At 55.4% G+C, this 22,041-nt stretch overlaps 1 protein-coding gene across 7 annotated transcripts in view; it reads right to left on the bottom strand.

The window, feature by feature from the left end:
• Positions 1 to 1,776: 1,776 nt before the first annotated feature.
• The window catches only part of SEMA3B (semaphorin 3B), a 90,941-nt gene continuing 70,676 nt past the window's right edge, over positions 1,777 to 22,041 (bottom strand). For all 7 annotated transcript variants that reach the window (XM_019482072.2, XM_019482069.2, XM_019482070.2 and 4 more), the window contains 14 exons: positions 16,212 to 16,331; positions 15,865 to 15,958; positions 14,837 to 14,956; positions 12,412 to 12,557; positions 11,762 to 11,876; positions 11,423 to 11,492; positions 11,061 to 11,205; positions 10,064 to 10,283; positions 9,335 to 9,426; positions 8,459 to 8,500; positions 7,355 to 7,512; positions 6,239 to 6,294; positions 5,723 to 5,862; positions 1,777 to 4,493 (listed from right to left, as the gene is read on the bottom strand). In XM_019482072.2, coding sequence (XP_019337617.1) covers positions 4,032 to 4,493; positions 5,723 to 5,862; positions 6,239 to 6,294; positions 7,355 to 7,512; positions 8,459 to 8,500; positions 9,335 to 9,426; positions 10,064 to 10,283; positions 11,061 to 11,205; positions 11,423 to 11,492; positions 11,762 to 11,876; positions 12,412 to 12,557; positions 14,837 to 14,956; positions 15,865 to 15,958; positions 16,212 to 16,331 — 1,980 coding nt within the window. In that variant the 3' untranslated portion in view covers positions 1,777 to 4,031. The remainder of the gene's footprint in view (positions 4,494 to 5,722; positions 5,863 to 6,238; positions 6,295 to 7,354; positions 7,513 to 8,458; positions 8,501 to 9,334; positions 9,427 to 10,063; positions 10,284 to 11,060; positions 11,206 to 11,422; positions 11,493 to 11,761; positions 11,877 to 12,411; positions 12,558 to 14,836; positions 14,957 to 15,864; positions 15,959 to 16,211; positions 16,332 to 22,041) is intronic.

Genomic DNA, 22,041 nt, shown 5'->3' with positions numbered 1-22,041 from the left:
AGCTCATGTTCGTACTGTGGTCAATTATTACCCCCAGGTCTGTGGTGGCAAGTGATGGGGGATCTTCAGTCCTGCTGCCTGATGAGAGGCACTAGTTGCACAAGCACCCATGTTACGAGTTTTGCCAGGTGAAAACTGGTGGTGAAATTTCACAGAGCCCTACTAATCACACTGGCTCCTTTCACTGGGGCCTGAGAACAGTGCAAACCCCCCTGCTCCTTCCTCTCCAATCCACCCCATCACTGCAGAAGCTCTGAGCTCTGGTGTTGGGTGGTGACCACAGCTTGGCTCATCTGATCAGTGGTAGGAGGTCTGCACAGATGACAAATCTTCCCCCTGGCAGTGCCCACTGCTCTTCAGACCTGTCCCTGCCTGGCTGATGAGCATAGCTGTGGTGCTCCCTCTGATGGCTGACAGAGGGAAGGCATGGCCAGGCCAGAGAGGCAAGGAAGAACAGACACCACAGTCCTCCAACTTCCAACTCTGGGTAAAAGGCATTGGCATTGATGCCGTTGTAAATGATTGATCGGAACCAGCCGGCTGGTAGGCAAAGAGAGACACTGGCCCCTTGAAACCCAGCTTTCCCACCGGGCGTTGGGCCAATAAGTCAATCTCCTCCACTGCTTCCAGGGCCAAGTGCTTAGGGGACCCATTGGGGCAAGTAGAGGTTACTCAGCCGCATAGTGATCCCCAACAATTCAGGCCCCAACCCCCACTGAAACTCCCATGCCCAGTACCCTACAACCCTGTCCTACACCCTAACACCCACCACTCTGCAACTACCAACTTAGACCCAGCACGCCCAGGGCCTCCATTTTCATCCACTAATTCACCCCATGGAAGTGTCCAGTGGCATCTGCTGGTGTAGGCTAAGCACACTGGGATCACAAAAGCCACTGCATGCTACAGAAGCACTGAAGGGCTGCCTTTGACACCACCTCCAACCCTGTGCCCCTGGCCCCAGGGGGCATGCATGGCAGCCCAGCCTCCATCAGCTTGCCCCAGCCTCCTTTCTGCCTTCTTGGGGCAGTTCTCCCCCCACAGCCTGGGAGGAGCAGTTCCAGGGGTGCTTCATCCTCCCCCTCCCAAGCAGGCAGGGGCACCAGGAGCACGCAGAGCTGCCCCAAGCTGTGAGGCTCTTCTTGCCCTCCCTGCACCCCTCAGCAATAGGCCCTACTCTCACAGGGCAGGTTGGATGCACTGGTGCTGACTCCAGAGCAACCCTGATTGGCTGTGGAGACCTAGGAGGTGGGGCAGTAAGAAAGACAGCCAATCAGAACAGGCTTACCCTCAGAACAGAATCTCGCGGAAGGCAGGAGGGTCTGCTGCCACCACCAGGGGTGTCAGCGAGTGTCCTGTCCTTGGGCAGGAATCTAGGCTGTAGGTAGACCCCAGAGACTGGTGCCATCCCATGTCCAATGTGCATTGCACTCTGCCTCCTCCAGCAAGGCCTGTGAGTGCGGCAACTTGCCCTTGCAGAGCTAGAGAGGCATAGGCCCCCAGTAAACCCCCACTCTTTCCAGCTCTGTCAAGTCTCCTGCACTCCAGGCATGTTGCCCACTGGTTCCAGCTCCACTATCAGGGGCTCCTCATCCTTTTTGTACCCCAGCTGCTTGGGAGGGACAGAGTGTGGATTACCTTTGCCACCCACTGAATTGCTCTGTGTTCTATGGTCATGCCTCTGGGTCCCTGCATAAGCCACATGCCAGGATTGCTATCTCAGACTGAGGCAGTGGGGATCTAGCCAGGGACATTGATTTCTCAAAAGCAGGAGGCTGTGGATTAATCAACTGCTTTTATTGTGTTAATTTAGTACAAGCCCGCTGGGGTGTCCAGTTCTGTCTGTCCCGCTCCCCTTTCATGCCCTAACTGTGTCCATGGAGCTGAGCACGGGCTGCCAGGGCTGCACTCACACATCCTACCTGGAGCAGCAGCCTTCCTTCACTTTCTTCACACTTGCTCTTCTACGTCTTCCTCCCATCTTGCTGCCTTCCAGATGAGCCACATGTACAGCTCCGAGGGAATGTGTCACTACAGTTAGTCGCAGTGGATCTAAGGGGTGCTATCATCACCTCTCGGCTGTTTGGCACCAAACCGGGTTCAATCTCATCATCCCCAAAAGGTTAAAAAAATTCTAGTAGATTCCTGGCTGGGATTTCTGGGAGCTGTCCTGGCTCTGAAACACACCCTCTGATCAGGCAAAGGAGAAATGGGGAGAGGAAGAGCTCAAAACAGGCAGCTGGGGAAAAAGTCTAAGCTTTTCAGGTGGAGAAAAGCTCCCTCTCAATGATCTCATGCTTCACCTACAGGTACTGGAGGATCTGTGAGCTCCATCACACATGGAAGCTGGGACAGGCTTTAGGGGCCTCCTTATCTGGTTTTATTTTGGTCATGAATTCAATACCTCTTAATCCTTGTGCATATGCCTTCACATACTGATCTCCAAGTGCATCACTCATGCATTACAAATGAAGGAGCAAGGGCACTCAGTAGGGCAGGAGCAGAGCTGTGAAGAGAACCTAGGTCCCTGACTCCTGCTGTCTGCTCACTGGGCCCGTGGCTGGTGAAATGCCTTGTGTGCTCCAGAGCTGAGCCCCTACCTATCTGGGGAGAAAGCAGCCAGGAAAGTGTCCTCTACCCAGCCAGGTGGTCAAAAGCAGTGGTGTACTGCATCCCCTCAAGAACTCACCTATTCAAAGCAGGCCTGGGACCAGCTATTGGGCTGTGGTAACTTCCCATTGCTACTAGCTGTGGGCTGGACTTGCCAATATGGACTCAGATCCCATCTCTGCAGGGCCTGGGAGTGATTTCAGATCAGGGGCTCCCAGAGCAATTTATTTCCAAGCAGGCCCAAGTGCAAGACAGCAGTCCATGGGAATGATTAACTCAACCCTCAGGGATGGCTGATCCTTGGTCAAGTTCATGGAGAGTTATGTGCTTCCACGTGGGCCTTGGTTAAGATCTCCCTGGGTCTGTCAGTGAAGAGCAGACTCAGCACCTTTCAGGACACAGAAGGACTCCTGTCCTACCCCTCAGGAACCTGGCTGCCTGTCATTGCTCACTGCTCCCCAGGCCCATCCTGCTGGAAGGTTTCCTAATGACTCTGCTTCTAATTCCATATAAGGGCACATCTCATAAAGGGAAATTCCCAGTGGCTCTCTGATCTCCATCTCAGCCCCAGATCTCCATATACAGCTCTTCTCTTCCACCCCAGAAAATACCAGTCAGGAATGTCCTTGTGGTCCCTTGGGGGCCAGCATGTCCCAAGGAGGGTTTACATTCATCAGCAACAGTCCATTAATAAATACATCAGTGGTTCTGTTTTGTACCCAAGGGGCAGGGAGCTCAGCTACCCACATCCATACCCCTGTGCCCCACACCAAGCATGGGGACACTGGCAGCTGTCTCTGGGAGGTTCCCAATTCCAGAGGGGCTTGGATAGAAGAAGTAGTGGGAAGGGCCCACCAAATGCCGAAAGAGTCTCTGGCAGAGTAGACCAGTGGGACATGAAGTGACCCAGGCTAAGCATGGCCATGCTCAGACTCAGGCTGCAAGTTCCTGGAAGAGAGTGTTGGAGCACGATGCCTCTACTAGCTGGTGGCCCCATCTACCAATGACAGAGACAGCGGGGCTGGAAGGACAAACCAGGTGCCCCGTCTCATCCCATCCTGATGGGCAGGGTAACAACACAATCTCCCATCTCTTTTGGTCTTTCAAGGCCCGGGCAACCCCTCTTTGGCTGTGTGCTGTGGAAGTCCCCTGGGGGCTTTGTCTGCAGGGCTGAATATGCCCCTCTCCAGCCATGGCCAGCTCAGGAGAATAGCAGCTGAACTGGATGGTTGATGATGCCTCCCCTACTAGCTATGTGTGGAGGTCGTATACTGGAGCCGTTTCGGTACCTCTATGGGAGCCATCTCCTCTGCACGGTGGTTTCAATTCTCCTGCCCCTCCCCCTCCCTGCCCTCCCCCTCCCCCTCCCCCCTCCCCACCTCCTAACAGAAGTCTGGCTGTGCTCTCCTGGCCCCAGTGGGTCACCACACGGCAGCGCTGCGGGGTCCTCTCTCTGCTCGAGGCACCTCATGAGTCCGCCGGCTGCGGGCTTTGCGCTTCTCCTCCAGGTGCTTCCACTTGTGGTTTTTGGCCTTGACACTCAGGGGTGGGGGCAGTGGGGGCTTCTTTTTGGGCTGGTGGCTCTTGCGGCTCCACAACTGCTGGCAAAGCTGGTCAACCGTGCTCAGGTTGGGGTGGTCCACCAGCTGCAGGAAGTCCCGGTACCACAGCTTGCGGCTGGCAGGCTCTGAGGGCTCCTCCTCCCAGGAATAGGACAGCGAGTCGGCTTGCTGTGCACCAATCACCTCCAATGACAGACGCAGCAGGCTCTGTGTGAAGCCGTGCTCTGTGGCATGGCAGTGGTACAGCCCAGTGTCCTTGTGCAGGACACTACGGATAAGGATCCCTCGGTCAGTCTTCACCACCCGCTCATCCAGCTGAACCTGGAGACATGAGGAGACCAGGCCAAGGGCTTGGGGGTGGAACTGGAGAGGAGGCAGGTTTCTGGGGGAAGCTGGGTTAGGAGGCAGTAGGCACTTGGGCATGATCCAAAGGGCAGCACCTGGCACTGACCTCTTGGCATGGGCTGCATAGTTCAGTGCTCGTATACACAGGCATGGCCAGGGCTGCTGGGTGGTGGTGGGTCAGAGGAACAACATGATGAGATGCCCAAGAGCCTGGTTAGGGTTTGAGATTTGCCCTGCACTGGCAGGAAGAAGGGAAAGCCCGGAGTGTTAATGCAGCTGATGGGAAGGCTGGACTAGGCATGCCTGCTCTGGGGAAGGGGAGCTTAAGAACAGCATGTTTTCTATCAGGGGGATCACTGAATTTTCTGTACCTGGAAGGGGTCAGGATCTGTGGAGCTGGGGGAGGGTATGGCCAGGTGACATGGCATTGTGCACCACATTGGTGACTGGGCAAGGCAGCAGTGGAGCATCTGTGGTGGGAGGCTGGAAGGTCTGGGACCTCTTTGGAAGGGCACATGGCCCTAGAAGCAAAAATGCTGCCTGTGTTTCCTGGCATCAGTCAGTCTTCACTTGGTTGGCTTGATTCCCCCAACCTTTCCCTGGTATCATGCGGCACTGGTCAGGCCGCAGTTGGAGTACTGCGTCCAGTTTTGGGCGCCGCACTTCAAGAGGGATGCAGGGAATCTCGAGAGGGTCCAGAGGAGGGCCACTCGCATGATTGGTGGCCTTCGTGATAGACCCTCCAGGGGGAGGTTGAGAGAGCTGAATCTCTTCAGCCTTCACAAGAGACGGCTGAGGGGAGATCTTGTGGCCACCTATAAATTTATTAGGGGAGGTCAACGGGGAATAGGGGAAGCGCTGTTTACTAAGGCGCCCCAGGGAGTGACTAGGAATAAGAGGTGTAAACTAGTTGAGAGTGGATTTAGGTTAGAAATTAGGAAGAAATTTTTCACAGTAAGGGTGGCCAGGATCTGGAATGGGCTTCCAAGAGAGGTGGTGCTATCACCTAGCTTGGAGGTCTTCAAGAGGTAGTCACCTGGCTGGGGTCATCTGACCTCGGTCCTCTTTCCTGCCAGGGGCAGGAGGTTGGACATGATGATCCATTGTGGTCCCTTCCGACTCTACAACCTATGAATCTATGAATCACTGGGAGCCAGGGAAGTCCGGCTCAGCAGCCTGGTTCCTGGGTGCAGAGGGCCCCTTACCTCCTTCTTCAGGGTGTCACTTGCTTTCTGGTAGGTCCACACCACCTGGGCCTGCAGGGACTTGGGTACACATTCCAGGAAGGTGCTGCTGCCCTCGACCCCATATAGCTTCTTCTCCAGCACACTGCTGCGGTGAGGATCTGTCAGGCAAGGCCCACCAGAAGTGTGAGCCTGGGGAGGATGGGCCTTGGGCCGGGTATAAGCAGTTGCACTGGGCAGGCAGAACCACAGGGAAGGCACAAGCCAACACATGGGGTGGTGGGGGCATGGGTTGGACATAAGCCAGTGCACCCAGGTGTGCACCCAGGGAGCAAGGGTGGGGAGATAGCCATGGCCATCATTGCTGGCTATTTCTGCCTTGGGGAAGTATAAACAGGGGGAATATCCTGCCATGAAGCAACATGAGGGGGCAGCTGTGGGGCTGCTTTATGTGGGTGGAGCAAATGAGGCAGGATGAGATTCTGGCTGGAATAAGCACTGAGCTGGGATACCAAGGACATCAAGAGCTGAACTAACCTTCTGAGCATAACATGTTGGGGTCCCCATTCCTGACATCCTGCCGCCGAAAACGCCTGTAGAGGGAGAGCAGCAGAGGGGTCAGGACCTGAGGCAGTGTGAGCTGCTGGGTTTTTGGGAAGTGGAGAGACAGCCACCCTTGATCTGAAGCTCACAAGGACTATACAGAAGTCATCTCAGTACCTTACTGAGCCCAACAGCTGCCAGGGACCCCCAGTGCTGCTGGCTCATAGCTGAGAGTGTCGGGCACATGATCAGTTGAAGAGCATGGAGGCACATATCTCTCAGCATCAGCAGGTCTCCCAGTAGTTAGGAGCATTGGGACATAATATCTAGCTCATGGTTTCCTCAGGGAAAGGCCTTAGTTTCACACAGAGGAGGCAGCCATGCCAGCCACATACCATGCCAGATGCCTTCATCTGGGACCTGAGGCCCTTCTGTGGTGCCTATCACCAGGTACCCAGGCATTTCATCACCTGAGGCATTTAATCTTACAATATCTCCACAACTTCCTGGACCTTAAACGCTGGAAGCAGCAAGTGGGAAAGGAACAGTGGAAAAGCCTTTTTCATACCTGTTCACTCTCCCCTTCAACATCCACTCTCTGCCACTGCGTGACACAAGATACTGGGCAAGATGGATCTGTGGTCCATCCCAGTAAAAGGCAGTTCTCATGTTCTTATATTTTTAACAGCAGGGAAATGCTATTGTCTTCACTGAGTGGATGGGGAACTGAGGCACAGAGAAGCAACATGATTTGCCCAAGAGCACATTCAAGGTCTGTGGCAGAGCTGGGAACTGGCCGTGAATCTCTGGGTCCAAGCTGGTGCCAGAACCACAGGCTATCACCCCTTGGTCTGGATCATGCCAGCATAAGCTCGAAGCATGATGCCTTAGCTTAGCAGTACTTCCCCATGTGAGATTCTGACCAAACCAGTACCCAGCTAGGCACCCAGCTGTAACTACCCAGGTGCCTCTCACAAGTGTTTCCAGTGGGCAGTCACGGCAGTACAGCCCTGCAGCCCAGGTCCTGCTGGTCTCAGCGCTAATCCCACCCAGGGGACATCAGAACTAGGTGTGGCTCTAGTGCCCTGGCCGGAGGTAAAGGGTCTGTACCTCTTAGTATTGGGCATGTAGCGAGTGCAGGTGGTGCCATCCCAGGCACAGTAGGGGTCTCTGGCCAGGCAGCACTCTGCGCAGGCTTTCCCATAGATCCCGCAGCGGTGCAGGGGCAGCTGGGAAATGGACGTCCTGGAGCCGAGGTAGAGCTGTTGCTGAGGGAGTGTTGCGACAGTGAGGGGCTGAGACAGGGGTGCGCAGAACCAGGTAACTAGGGCCTTTGCATTCATGGAGGATGAGGACAAACCAAGGGGGCTACGTAAGCCACAGGCTTATTACCAAGGTGATGCCCATGGCTGGGGAGGTGTCCAGCCTGGAGATAGGAAGGGCTAAATCTGTCATTGTGGAGTCCCATCCACATGGCATGTGGCTGTCGGAGACAACTCATGTAGAGAGTCTGGGAGGATTGTAGGATTAGACTGGGTCAGGCCCAGCGTGTTTCTGCCATAGCAGAATCCTGGGCAATGAGAATGGGGATAGTAAGGGTCATCTGGGTGCAGTGGGAGTCAGGAGACCCAAGGGATATTTCAATTTAGCTTAGTGTTGGGCAAAGTGGCCTCTGGATGCTTGCACCAGGGAAAAACCTCTGCTTTGCTGAGACCCCTGCCTGCTAGTCAGCCAAGGGCTATCTCCATGCCCTCGGTTCTCTCTCTGGGAAGGGTGCAAATGAGGGGGCCCCCTGGCACCTTGGGTGGCATGGCCCAAGACCCACTACCCCATCCCTAGCAGTTCCAGGCCTGCTGCCAACAACTCAGGGCCAACATGTTCTGTGTGCTCTTGGCCTTGCCGCAGCAGCCCCAAGCACTCACCAGCCAACAACCCTGTGCTTCCTCCTGCCACTGTGCCCTGGGTGTGGAACACACCAGTGTCCCAGAGCAGTACCCACCCCTATTTATCTGTTGACAGCAACCAGTAGAGGGTCCCATTGTGCCAGGGGCTGTAGTGGCACACAAGGATTCCAGCACTTGCCCTCTGATCTCCACCAGCAGCCCATGGTCTTGCTGGGGTTGGCACAGTGGCATGGAGCTGTCCATGGCCACAACACCAGACCTGCCTGTAGCCTCCTCCCATACAGCACAGCCACTGTCCTTTGCTCCTTACCCGCTTGGATGAGATCTGCATGCTGGTGACAGGGGATGAATCCTATTGAGAGAGAAACAACAGCAGAGGGCGCATTTCAAGATGAAGGCCATTTGAAGCCAGGGGGTTCCTGGCTTATGGTCACAGTCTGTCCATGATGTTTTGCCTGCTTGTAGAGCCATGCACAGGGAATATCTCAGCATCTTTCCAAGGGGCAGATGTTCCCTTTCATGGGTGAGGCACTGGTTCACCCAGCATCGTGTGGCTGGAGCCCAGGAGCTCCAGTTCTATGCTCCAGCTGTTGAGTGCCAATAGCCAGGTTGGCAAAGCCATGTTAGTACAGCTGCTTAAAATGCACTGGTAGTCATGGCTGTGTAGGGCATGGGCAGAGGCATGGACAGGGACATGTGCCTCTGGCACTACACCTGCCCTGTCCCAAAGGAGCTCTACTGTCTAGGCCAGTGTTTCCCAACTGGTGTGCTGCAGCACACTGGTGTGCCAGGCATTTTGGGCTGGAGCCACACCCCCTGCCTGGCTGGAGGCACTTCCTCTGCCTGTTGCTGCTGTCCGGTGTGCCATGGTTCTTTTTTATTTAGGTAAGCGTGCTGTGGGGAGAAAAAGGTTGGAAACACTGGTCTAGGCAAAGGGGAGGGCAACCTTAGTGGTGGCCTTGCTCAGTGGGGCAGTCTGCTGGGACTGGCTCAACATGACAGACACAGTTTTCAGGGGAGGAGGGATATGGATCCCAGCTTACGTGGGCATGATCCCTGGTGCAGAGACAAGTTTGTTGTAGTACACACAGTAGATTGCCTGTAGATAGATACTAAGGAAAAGGGCGGGGGGGAGGAGTGCCAGTGAGGATAGACTCCTGGACTGTCCCCACCCCACCTTTCTTACCTTGAACACCTGAAGATCCTCCAGGAGCAATTCCTCCATATTTTGCCAGCTCTCCTTGTGCACAGAGATCACCTTCAGCACTGTGCCCACATCTGCAAGGGAGGGAGGAGGGAAAGATGTGACAGGGCAGAGCAAAACCTTTGCTTGAGGCTCTCCCTTCCCTGGGAGGATCTGGGTGGAGGCTCAGGCCTGAGCAGTGGGGCAGAGACAGGCCAACAGCTGGCCAAGGTCAAGCCAAAGAGAAAGGCTGTGGCTTTCCAAGGCACCTGAAAGCCCCGTGGAAGCACACACGGTGAAAGTCAGCCTTGGTGTCCCATTGGATCTATCAGCAAATGGTCCTGGTTTCCTATAATTCCTAGACCTCTGTGTATTTGACCAAGGGGAATAAGTAGTAGCATCCCTCATTGTATGGATGGGGAAAGTCAAGGCATAGAAGGGCCAGGCAATGTGCACTGTAGGCCCATGGCAGAATGAGGAACAGCCCCAGGTGTCCTGAGTCTTGATCAATAGAGCCACAGTGTAACAGGGTCTGTATAGGATGACTGGGCTCAGAATATCTGCAAGCCAGAAATCCAAATGCCCCCCCTGCACAGGCTCATCCAGGGAGGCTGGTGCTCCTCACTGCATTTAGGCCACATTGGGCTGAGGGAAACCCTGGCTTTAGGCTGGGCAGTGCAAATTCCAGCCCAGCAGGGCCTGGCACCTCTTGGTGGCGTGACATAGGTGTACCTGTGCCAATGAAAAGGACATCATAATGCCCATCAGCAGCAGTCACCCGGTCCACAGCAATGCGGGTGAAGGTGTGGTCTACGTCGGTCTGCAGGAAGACAGGCCGCTGGCCATGGGGCAGCACGGGGTTGTACATGAGTGGGTGGTTGCGAGCAAACTGGATCACATCGTCGGGGAAATCCTTGGTGGAGCTGAAGGTGCCAAAGGTTTTGCTGGGGCACTACAGGGGCAGAGGGCTGAGTGAATAAGGGCAGGATGGGGACATTGGTATTGATCAGACACATGCCCAACCCACAAGCCCCTGGGTCCCAACCCTGGGCTCCTCCAACAGCCCTGCCCCACAGTCCTGACCTGCAGCCCCCTGCTATCCAATCCCTGGGTTCCCCCTACCTCTCCTGGTGCCCTCACTCCCAGCCCACAGCCCTTCAGACTCAAGCTTCAAGGGGATTCTCCCAGTTGGATGGTGGTAGCTTTGCTGTAAGGACATGTCCTCTGAACTTCTGACAGGACTTGGACAAACAGCTCAATCCTAACCTTAGACCAGGCCCCTGGCAAGGCCTCCTTCCATGCCCTTATCCCTTTGGGATGCTAGGACCAGGCTACTTGTCTTATGATCTGGCCACATGTTGGCTGAAGGCTGTGATGCCAGCCTCTCACTGCTCCTCTGCCCAATAGGCCTCTGAACAGGACAGGGAGGCATTTCCCCTAGCCAGAGCCAAGGGACAATGGTAGGGATGGGGACACGTTGCTCCCTAACATCCTACAGGCCGGAGTACTGGGACATCAGGCTCTGGGTGAGGCCCTGGGTATAGCTGGAGACATCCCAATCTGGTCCTGCCACAGAGTCCACTGCCCTGGATCTCTCCTGGCCATGGGGTTTTACCCCATCTGGCAGAAGAGGAGGAGGAAGAGCTGTCCCCAGGCAATGCTTCTCAACTCTCCCTTCCCATTCCCATCCCCAGTCCCAGCACGATGGGTCCCTCCAGCACATACATACCATTCCGGGGCGGGGGTACGGCACGCGGCTTTGGTAGGACACCCACTGGTAGTTGGGGCCCTCCTTGTGTGCGAAGGGTCCCAGGAAGGCTCTGCGGATGTCATGCATGGTGTACAGGCAAACAGCGGAGCCCTTGAACACTGAGCTGTGGGCATACAGGAATGGCAAAATTATGACAGGGTGTAGGGCAAAGGACACAAGAGAAAGGGGGGAGCAAACAGAGACATGGGGGGAGATGTTAGGAGAGATGGCAGCTCCTGGGCAGCTCTTGTAGAAAGTCCTCTACTGAGAACTGCCCGGTGCTTCCTGGAGAAGGGGCTATATTGCAGGGGGAGTGGGGCAGGCCTTCCCTGATCCTGTACCTGGAAGTGGAAAAGACGGCATAAAGCAGGGGGTTGCGCTTGTCCTTGGTCTGCAACAGGAAGACGTCACCTGTGGGTGGGTAGGGAGGGATGGACAACATCGCTGACTGGCCCCAGCACAGCACATCCTGTGTCACCTATTGGCTTGGGCCACATTTTCCACCCCCACCCTCTGTCGCCCCCCGGCATCATCACCAGGCATTCAGTGGCAGCTCCAAACTCCCTCCACCCCTGGGACACTCAGTGGCTCTCCCCATCTCCTCAGTTCCCTCAGCCCAAGCCCAGAGTGCTCAACTTCCACCGCACCACCTCCTGCTCACAGGTCCCAGCAGCACTCACGCAGCTCATCAAAGTAGGTGTCGCCTCCATCACTGCCTGGCACAGAGCACACCAGCCGGGCCTTCAGGAATGTTGTCCACTTGTTCACTAGGCTCCGCTGCCCGCCCATGTCATTCTGTGTCGGGGGGAGAAGGGCAGGGTCTGAGCAGAGTCCCTTTGCATTTCCCAGGGTGGGGCAGGGGGCTCATGGGAAGGGTCAGGATCAGCAGGGCTTGCTAGGCCTGTCATGCCCTAGCAAGCCCTGCTGTAGGTCACACTCTACCTCTGCCCTGGAGCAACATGGCTGCTCTCTGGGGCTCCTGGCACACAGGGACAACACCCACCATCACCTCAGAACCCCAGGGGAAGCTGGGCAGGATCCTGGGCAAGATGGGAGACAGCTGCTCTCCTACCTCCAGAACTGTGCTGCCTCCAGCCTGGCCCCACTGGTCAGGGACAAGAAACCCTGCATGAGCTGGTCCTGACACGTGGCTTGCAAGCACAGCCTAGGGGGACCCCCAGGCTCAGCTGGCAGAGGTCCTGCCAAGGTGCCAGGCTGGGCTCCAGCCCAAGCTCAGGCCCAGCATTGAAGATCTTAGCATCTCCTTCCCCCCAGCTACTTGGTGACAGGAGCTTTCCCCAAGATCCTGAGTGGGGTGGGGAGCTCTCACCCTGCAGATCTGGCCGATGCGGGCAAAGCTGGACTTGCCCAGCCCCTGCTGCCTCTCCACCGCTGTCTCCCGGAAGAAGAAATAGATCTTGTCATCATCAGGATTCTCACTCTCAGGGATCCAGAACACATCCACAAATTTGGGCTCTGGGAAGACAGAACAGGGCATGACATGTCAGGTGGGTGCCAGGCATGTGTGATCCCTGCCCAGACAGGAGAACATGGGCTGAGCTCAGCTCTTCTACAGTACCCTCTGCAGGTGAACTGCTCAGTGCCATGCCAGCCCAGCAATGGGGCATTACAACACACCCTCTGAGAGATGTAAAGGGTGACTTGTCAAAAGATGAATAAAGAATCAGTGGTAGAGCTAGGAATGGGACCGAGGAGTCCTGAACCCCAGCCCCCCTCCACTCTCTCTCCACCTACTGCTTTCTCAGAAGTGCAAACTAGTCCTCAGTCTAATGCTTCCAAGGCCCCTGATCACTCATCACTTCAGACTCAAGTCATTCACAAGGAGAAGCAGGATTAGGATGAGGCAGCAGGGCTCCTCCTACCCCACCAAAAAGGATGACTTGTCACCAGTTAGGGAGCTGAGGCCTTAAAGTGGCAGAGCAGGAAAGCCAATGGCAAACTGTATGGCTGTCTGAAGCTGAGCCACTCTGCCTTGCAGGATAACCCCCCTGCCCATGCCGCAGATGTCACCACAGCTTGACTGGGTGAATTTCCATGTTTGCAGCTTGGTGGTTGATATAAAAACTCAAGAAGGAATATCAGCATTTTGCACTGAACAAAATGCAGGTTTTCCCCTTTTGTTTCACTTAAGTCAAATGAGCTGATTGGTCTTAAAACATTTTAAAAAGAAAAATCAGATCGTTTCAATTCTTGCAAAATTCTTTTTAAATTTTTTACTAAAACAATTGCCACATTTGACCTGGATGTATGAATTGCTTTGCTCCCTCAGGTTGCATTTCAGAGTATAAACTGCAGTTTTTAAAAAGCCCCCCAGTCCTGACTACAGCCAGCTCTGAGCTGGTGCAGAGGGTGCCCCACACACTTGCTCCACTAGATGGTAGCACAAACCCACAGACTGCCATGATGGATTTAACAGCACAGCCCCAAGAGCCAGTCAGAGATAAAGGATAACAGGACCTGTGTAGACAGGTGGTGCTTCTCAGCACAACTAGCAAGCCAATGCTATATCCCCCCAACTCCAGGTTGCCTTCTGCCACACAGTCCTGCCAATGCCCCTCAGTTTGGACCTGCAGCCTCCGACTGTTTCAGCCCTGGTCTCTCCTGGGTAGAGGTCAACCACTTCCCCAAACGACCAGCACCCTTGACCAGTGGTGGTTAAACCACTCTCCTTGCTCATGCCTTCATCTCATGAGGGTAGCTGGGCCCACTCTGGTCATTTTGCCTGACCGTACAGAGCTGAGGCTGTGGGATGCCGCCCATTGAACCCAGTAACCAGCTCAGACAGCACCATGGGCTTCTTTGGTGCTCTCAAGTAATCCTGGTCAGTGAAGTCCTGGGGTGAGAGGTTCCTGCCTCAGCCCCATGCTCTCAGGAGACACTGCTGCTCTTCAACAAGGCCCGTTTCCAGGCAATGGTGTCATCCTGCAGGGCAGAAAGACAGAGCAGGATCTGGGCAGAGCCCAAGGGCAGCTTATGCCCTGCAGCCATGTGAGGAGCTCTTTGAAGTGAAGTACAGCTCAGGGAGCAACTCCTAGGGGATGAGGCTCTGAGGGGAAGATAAGGCAATGCTGGGGGCAAGGGCTCTGCTCCACTCTTGGAGCTTGTCATGCTAGAACAAGCCTCCCTCAGGGGCAGTGAGGCCCTTGCAGGAGGACAGGTTTATTATCTAAAGCCACACAGATATGTGTTGAGCAAGTGTCTCCATGCACCCTGTTGCAGCCCCTCAATCCTGAGCCATAGTCTCCTGCTTTTCCAGTCTTGGCTCCCCACAGCCAGCTCTGCCAGCATCCCTCACTTCTGACCCACAGCCACTGCTACTGTAGATGTGGGCACCCCCCACCTTCCAAAGCTGTGATTTGGAAATCACCTACAGAGACTGACAGGCACTCAGAGCCTAACTCTGACTTGTCCAGGGTCTATAACACTCACACAGCACCAGGCCTAGGGCAGGGTAGATCAGACTCCTGGGAAAACATGCTGATTCAGTAACAGGTTGCAGTGGCCACCAGGCTGAGGCAGCTGAACTCATCTTCCTCCTGCCACCACCCATGACAAGGCCTCCCGAGCCCAGGTCCTGTGCACAGTACACTGCACCCCACAGCAGCAGCAGACTGGTGTTCCCAGTAGACCCTAAGCCACTGAACTTTCATCACTCCCTACTCACCCCCACTCATCCTGCCCTTCCCCCTGGGCAGGGGCAGAACTGGGCAGCTCTCCCTGCCCTCAGCATTTACCGTTGAGCCAGCGGGAGTCATGCTGCTCAGTGCGGATGGACGGGCGTGGGCCCAGGCTGCGGAAGATGGTGAAGTCACGGCCCATCAGGTCAGTGGCCACCCCAGAGTACAGCTCCTCACCTGGGACAGGACAGAGGGATGAGCATTACCCAGGCAGTCTGCCTCCACCCTCCCCTAACTCCCAGGCATGGGGGAAGTCCAGATGTCCTGCCCCAAGTCAGCCAAGGAACCTCAATATTGCCCACAGGCCCACTCCCTCACTCCACCCTCCCCTTTGACATTAGAGGGCTTTTATAGATGTGCTAAAGGAGTGGGGGGGGACACTTTAATTAATTAAAGCACTTGGAGCATCATGTGTATTAGCCTCCCTGCGCTGAAAAATGGAGGTGGGGGAGCTTTAGTTAAAGCGACCCCACTGCCATTTTTCAGTGTGGGGACACTGATACATGCGACGCTGGAGTTTGCTGCAGCGTGGTAATTACCATGCTCCAGCAGACTTCATTAAGTGAGTCTGCTCTGATGTGCTATAATTACAGTGTGTCAGAGCAGCCTCAGTGCACATGTATAGGCACCCAGAGTGATGTACAAGGTGCCCCCTAGGGAAAGAAGCAGAAGCAAATCCCTGGAAAATCAGTTCTAGAGCCAGAAGCAAGGCCTTGAGGCTGTGGGTGGCAATGATCTTAAGTTCCAGGAAAGCACTAGCTGCACAGGTGGACCCCTCACCGGGCACAGTGTCTGATCCCCATCCCTCTCCAGCCTTGGCCTTTGAGTGAGCTCAGGGACTTTAGTTCCTTGACTAGGACAGTCCCAGGAAAGTGACACACAGGACTGGGCTTTTTGCTCTCTCTTGGTGAACTCTAGGCATTATGCTCCAGGCATCCTACAGTGGGCATGAAACAGCTGTACCCTGTGCCCCCCCCCAGCTCTCTCAGCAGGGGGCAATGTAGGGAAGGGGGGTGGAACAGGGACTCTCCAAAGGCTGGTGATGTGGAGCCTCTGTGCAATGGTTTCCAGCCCTGTCTCCATACCCACGAGCACTGAGGCGGCCACATGCCGGGGGTCATAGGGGCTCTTCCCTTTGCCATCCTCTGTGGCCGCAGGGTCCAGTTTAAAGACAGGGTCCTGGGAAGGAGGAAAAAGAATATGAGTGTGTGTGTGTGCAGGGAGGGGTGGGGGGGGAACGTGGTGCTGGCAGGGCTGAGCAGCTCACAGGACCCTCCTGAGTCCCAGGGCAGAGAAAGTCCCAGTATGTCCTGCAGGCTTGCAGCTGGGCGGGTGGGGTGGAGGGTTGGGAATGCCTGGGCCCTGGTGTTTGGCCCATGACATTCCCCTGCATAGGCAGATACTGTGTCAGTCAGTATCTGCTGGCCCTCACCTCCATGCGCTGCCCCACTTCCACAAAGGCACAGGTGGGATGGAAGGCGCCCGTGCCACAGGCATACAGATGAGTGCGGTTGTAGAGATGCAGGATCTTGATGAAATTCATGCACTCAGCCTGCAAAACAAGAGGACAGAGAGTACACAGAGCTGGACAGCAGGGCACACTCTCCACTCCCACCTGCTGTGGCTCCTCTCCTCAACACCTCTGATGGCACAAACCAGGCAGAGACTGGTTTGCTTCAGTGCCCACCTCCTGTGGGGGGTCTAGCCCCAGGTGGGCTCAACAGCCCAATAAGAGGAACTGTGACACTGAGCAGGATGCTGTGGGGGCCTATCCACACAGTGACTATCACAGTCGAGGACCATACCCAGGGATGGGGAAGGGCAGGGAGCTGTGGGTCTGAACTGAGGGGCCTTAAGGAAGAGACAGCTTTCCCCACTTTTGTCTGGGCACTGTCAGACTGTCTGCAGCCCCTTCAGATGCTATCATCTCATGGGACTGTTGGGACCAGGAGGCAGTGAAATGGTGTGGGGGGAATGGGATCCCTTACCATGCAAGGCCTGGCAGGTGGCTGGTCTCAGGGGCCCTTCCCTGCCCTGCGTGGGCTGGCATTGCTGGGTAAGTGCTTTCCCAGAGCTTGGGCTCTGGCACGGACATTGCTGGGATGCCAGAGCACGTGGGAGCCCTGCTGACAGGCTTGGCTGTGTGGTGAGAGCTCACTGGGGCTGGAACAGCAGCTCAAGCTCTTGAGGAGGTGCAGGGGACAGGATGGAGGTGGGGGTCAGGTTACAAGGGACAGGATGGAGGTGGGAGTGGTGGGGTCTCTGTCTTTCCTACTGCTATTGGAGGACTTAATTTTGCTCTGAATTCCCCCCACCTTCCTGCTAGCTTCAGGCTGGATAGCTGAGGATGAGGCTCCAGACAGATGCCCTGTCCTTCTTTCCTGGCACTGGGAACATAAGGTCCCAGGTCTGGGATCCACCCTTGCCATCTGCGGGGGATGGGGCTTGTGCTGGTACCAAAGAAAGTTCCTAGGAACACTGGCACCTTTTTTTTTCTTTTTTTGGAAAATTTTTCACATACCAAGTCAAATTAGCCAGATCAGTTCCAAACCCTTTCAATTGTTCAAAAGTCTTATGTGGCACTGGCTGTGGGGAGCCCTGGTTACTCCAGCCCCAGCCTCTCCCAGCAGGAGGTGCTGCGGGGGGCACCCCTCATGGACCCAGACACAAGCCCCCATAGACAAGCGCATTCTCGGGTGAGACCAGCTCTGTGCCTCAGCCTCTCCCCACCCCCTCCCCCTGCCCCCAACCTGCTCCGGGCAGCTGGGAGCTTGTGTCTGTCCGCCTGGCTGATAGATGGCTCCATCTAGCCCATTAAGACCTACTAATATTTGAAATGTCTGAAATAGCTCAGCCTGCAGAGCTGTGGCTTCCACATCACTCCCTTGATTAATGGGCAGGAAATATGGGACGGGGGCTGCACCGCCCCCACTTTCCCTGATAGCAGCCCCCAGGGGACCAGTCCACTGGCTCATGGCTTCTGTCAAGGAGACAGGTGGCTTGGAGGCTCCCCAGCACCTTATCTGCCTCCTGCTTTGCACCAAGGTGCAGGGGAGCTGGGATGTGGGGCAGGCTCTGGTCTGAGCCCCTCTACCCCCAGGGTTCCATCAGTTGGAGGGCTGGAGCTTGTGTTGCCCCAAAGAAGGAAGCAGCCCCTGTAGTTGTGTTGTGGGAGCTAATGAACCAGCAAACAGAGCCATAGGGTGCTGTATGTCATAGAGGGCCCAGAAATTGTCCATGAAAGGCCAAATCCTGCCAGGCAGTTGGGCCGTTCTGCTTATGCCAGCGCCTTCAGTCCCCTATCCCATTCCCAGCCCTTATCTCAGTGATGTATCCTAGTTCAACAGGGGGTGCCACAGGTGTGAGCTGGGATGAGCCCCAGTGAGGAATAGCCCAGGGTCTGAGGCCCCCACAGGCCAGGGCAGCCTGAGCAATAAAATCTGTTTCTTTTCTTTCCAGGGCCACCCCCAGAGCCCATTCCAGGTCTCAGGACTTCACGTTCACTCTTTTCCCCTAACTTCTCTGAAGATATTGAAAGGAGGAGTCTCCACCTTGTAGAAATAGCACTCTGCTGGGAGCCCCATAGAGCCAGTGCTCCCATCCAGCCTTCTGCAGCACTCCATGATGGGAGCAACAGGGGCTGGAGAACCTGGGAGCCTCCCCCCAGCTGGAGTGAACACTCCTGCTGTGCTGACTCACTGCATCCATGCTGTGGGCAATATTGTTTGCATCCTCCCCCTGAGTCACCTCAGCTTCATGCCTTGTGGGCGGCAGGCACCTACCCATCTGGAATAGCCATTACCAGGAGGCGCTGGCCACAGCACGTGTTAGTCAGTGTTTTGGTTCAGAGAAGAAGAAGAATCTAAGAGTGATGACAATGTCCCTGGAGGCATTGGACACTCGGCTGCATTCCCAACCCCTGGGGCCCCACTGTCTTTTTTGCCTGCCTGTTAATAGAGAATGGTAATGGGGAGTGGAAGTGAGCCAGCTGTGGGCTGGGCTGGGTCAATGCAAACAGACCCAGTCTTAGCTGTTGCTGCCACCTCATAGCTCTTGCAAGGATGGCTGCAGGCAGCTCATTGATATGTCAGGGGCATGGTCAGGGCTGGACCCTGCAGGACACCCTGCCCAAGGGTTGCTTAGAGATCCTTGTGCTGCTAAGAGTGAGACCTCTAGCTCTCATGACAAGTGAGCACTGTTAACAAGAAGAGGGAATGGCTGGGCAAACCCCTGAAACAGTTCCACCAGCAGTTACCTGACCTGATGTTGCTATCCAGAGGCCTCCTTTCCCCAGCTCTGCCAGTGTCCTCCAGCCTGACTTGCAGCCCCCTGTTATCCCAGCTTTAGGCTCCTCACCACCAAAGCTTGGCAAACCCACCAAACCACAATGCAAGGCTGTTGGAGGGGTTTCAAAACTTATGGGGTCAGCTACTCTCTTGAAATCAGAAGCTGGCTGCAGCTACACAGCCACTGTGCATCTCTCTTGCAAAACAAATCCTGCACTACAGCTACCACTGGCAGGTAGGAAACCAAGTTTTGACTGGGAGGGGCTCAGGGCTGTGACAGGCAGGGGCTGTGGGTCAGAAATGAGGGACACTGACAGCCTGTGTGAGAGGGGAGCTAGCACAGCTGGAAGGGGGCCAAGATTGGGAGACAGAGATACCCACCTAGATCAGGCCAAGTCACCAGACAAGGACAGAAGCTGGAATCCCTGGGGAGTCCCTGCAGGGCACTGGCCAACACCAGTGGGATGGGACAGGGGGAGGAGGTGGGATCCCTCCTTTCTATCTGTTGATCCCTCCTGGGCTGTGTAGCTAGGGGCCGAATCTCCAACCCATGGCTTACCCAAGCAGAACTGTTGAATAAACAGAGGTCCCAGGGCTGTCAGGGATTGTCATCACCCTGCTAAGCCTCCCAGAAAGATAAACAGGCCTGAGCTGGTTGTTTAGATGCCCTTTCGCCCTGATGGCTGAGCCAGGCTCAGCACTGCCAGAAGGAAGCCAGATGGAAACAGAGTAGCAAGTGGGGCCAATTGTGCTGGCCCTCAGTTTTGCCTGATCCAAGTCACTCCTGCTGCTTGTTCCATGTCCCCTGGGACCTCGCAATCCAGAGCTGCTTTTCCAGTAGCACTCAACTGAGTCTGGGGCAGAGTTGGGGACCCCATTGAGGGTTTGAGCACTGGGCTGGGACAGACAAAGGGAGCTAGATTCTAATCCTGGCTCTGCCACTGACCTGCTGGGCGACAGTGGTCAAGTCACTTCATCTCCCTGTGCCTCAGTTTCCCCATTGTCAAACTAGGCTTCAACCCACCCTTCATCTGCCTTTTCTGTTTAGGCCATGAGCTCCTCAGGGGAGGAGCTGTCTCTCATTTTCTGTCTGAACAGCACCCACGGGGTCTTGATTTCGGCTGGAGCTGAGATTTGTGTGATTAGCTGCAGTCCCAGCTCCATGATGCTGTACTATGACATAACAGCAGCTCAGAAGCACACATGGTGCCATGACCACAGGCCCTATGGAACCAGGGGCACCAAACCACAGCAAATCCCACTTACAAATGTTGGCCTCCACTACCACATGTGAGCACCTTTCTCTGGCTAGTAGCCACCGCAGAGAGAGAATGATCACCAACATACAGAGGGAGAAACAGGTCCAGAGAGGGGCAGTGACTTGTCTAAGATCACCCCAGGTCCATCCATCCATCCTGGCCTTAAGGAGTCTGGGTCACTCTTTTTCTATCAGATCATGAATTCTTTGGATTTTAATAGGGTTAATGGACAATTCCTCCCAGGCCCAACACGCCTTCTGTCTGTCCTATTGTCCTCAGTTCCCAGGAGGCAGATACACAGCTCCATGGCCCTCATGCTGAGGCAGTGCTCTTTCAATTCAGTCTGTGCAGGGGAGCCTCAGCCTGCTTGCCTTGGGGGAAGTCTCATCCCTGTGAGGTGCCACCGCCACACAGACAGCCCTTGGCAGGGAGAAGCATGTCCCCTGCCAAGCTCATGCCCAGGCCACTTCGGGGTCACAGGGAACCTAGTCCTCATACTGAGAGCCTAAGCAGCTTTTCTCAGGCCATGGGCAGGGCTGAAGAGCCCGACATAGGCAGACACACCTTGCCTGGGCCAGCAACAGCATGCCTTGGCTCAGGGCTTGAGGACCAGGTGACTCAGCTGAGTAGCCATGGGACAGAGTCTGCTGGCCAGGGGTACCTGGGGGTTCAGCACAGGAGGCTGGGCCTGTTGCAACCACAGAGTTGTTGCCAACATGCCAATTCCTTTCACCATCACCTGCTCAGTCAGCTCAGCCCCCATGCTATCCACCCAGAGAGCTTCTCTCCTGCCCACATGCCGCAGATGTCCCAGAATGCACTGGGTTTGGGACTCATGCCAACAAAACAATGTAGGGAGTATGAGCCTTGCACCTGTGATAGGTGTGGGAGGGGGTGGTCAGGGAAGCCCCTGACTTACCGCCTTCCCTGGATGGATGAGGTTCAGCACATCTGCTCATAAAGACCTCTCCCTCCCAAAGCAAACCGGCTGAGCACTCCCCCTTTCAAAGCAAACAATCACCCCTTGTCTCTGAGCCAGTCCAGGCTGCTTGATTTATGAAAGGAAAAGAGGGTAGGAAGGGGCTCTGTGGTGTCAGGCCTGAAGCCCCACAATCCCCTCCCACAGTGAGGGGATGGTCAAGGGTTTCAAAGGCAATGGGTTTGCTTGGAAGCCATGCTCCGGTACCGATCAGAGGTGTGAGCTCAGCTTGTAGAAAAGACAATTAAGAGGGGACAAGATTGCAGCCTTCAGATATCTGAAGGGCTGCCACAAAGAGGGAGAGCACCTTTTCTCTCTTGCTATAGAGAGCAGGAAATCGCTTGAAGTTGCAGCAAAGTAGGTTTAGATTGAATACATGGAAGAACTTCTTCACTGTTCTAAATAGACCAGTGGCGCTCAAACATTTTATCTGGAGGGCCAGATGGGCAGTGCCCAATCCCTCTGTGGGCCTGATCTGGCTGGTAGACATAATCTGGTGTCCAGGGCAGGCACAGCAGACCCTAATTCAGCTACGTGTGTGTGTGTGGGGGGGGGTAACCAGGCCCCCATCCAGCTGCACAAGGAAAGAGATTTGGCTAGGCAGGGGTGCAGGCTGACCTGACCTCATGGGAGTAAGGGGGCGTGCCCTGGCCCCAACCTAGCCTGGAGGAGGAAGAGGGCATGCTCCAGCCCTGCAGGAGGGAGGGGAGGAGGGAGGTGTGGCTGTGCCCTGATCTG

This window comes from Alligator mississippiensis, chromosome 12 (assembly GCF_030867095.1).
Source record: "Alligator mississippiensis isolate rAllMis1 chromosome 12, rAllMis1, whole genome shotgun sequence".
In the NCBI taxonomy this organism is placed as follows: Eukaryota; Metazoa; Chordata; order Crocodylia; family Alligatoridae; genus Alligator; species Alligator mississippiensis.
Note: the sequence above shows the minus strand (reverse complement) of the source record. Positions and strands in the feature narration are given on the sequence as shown.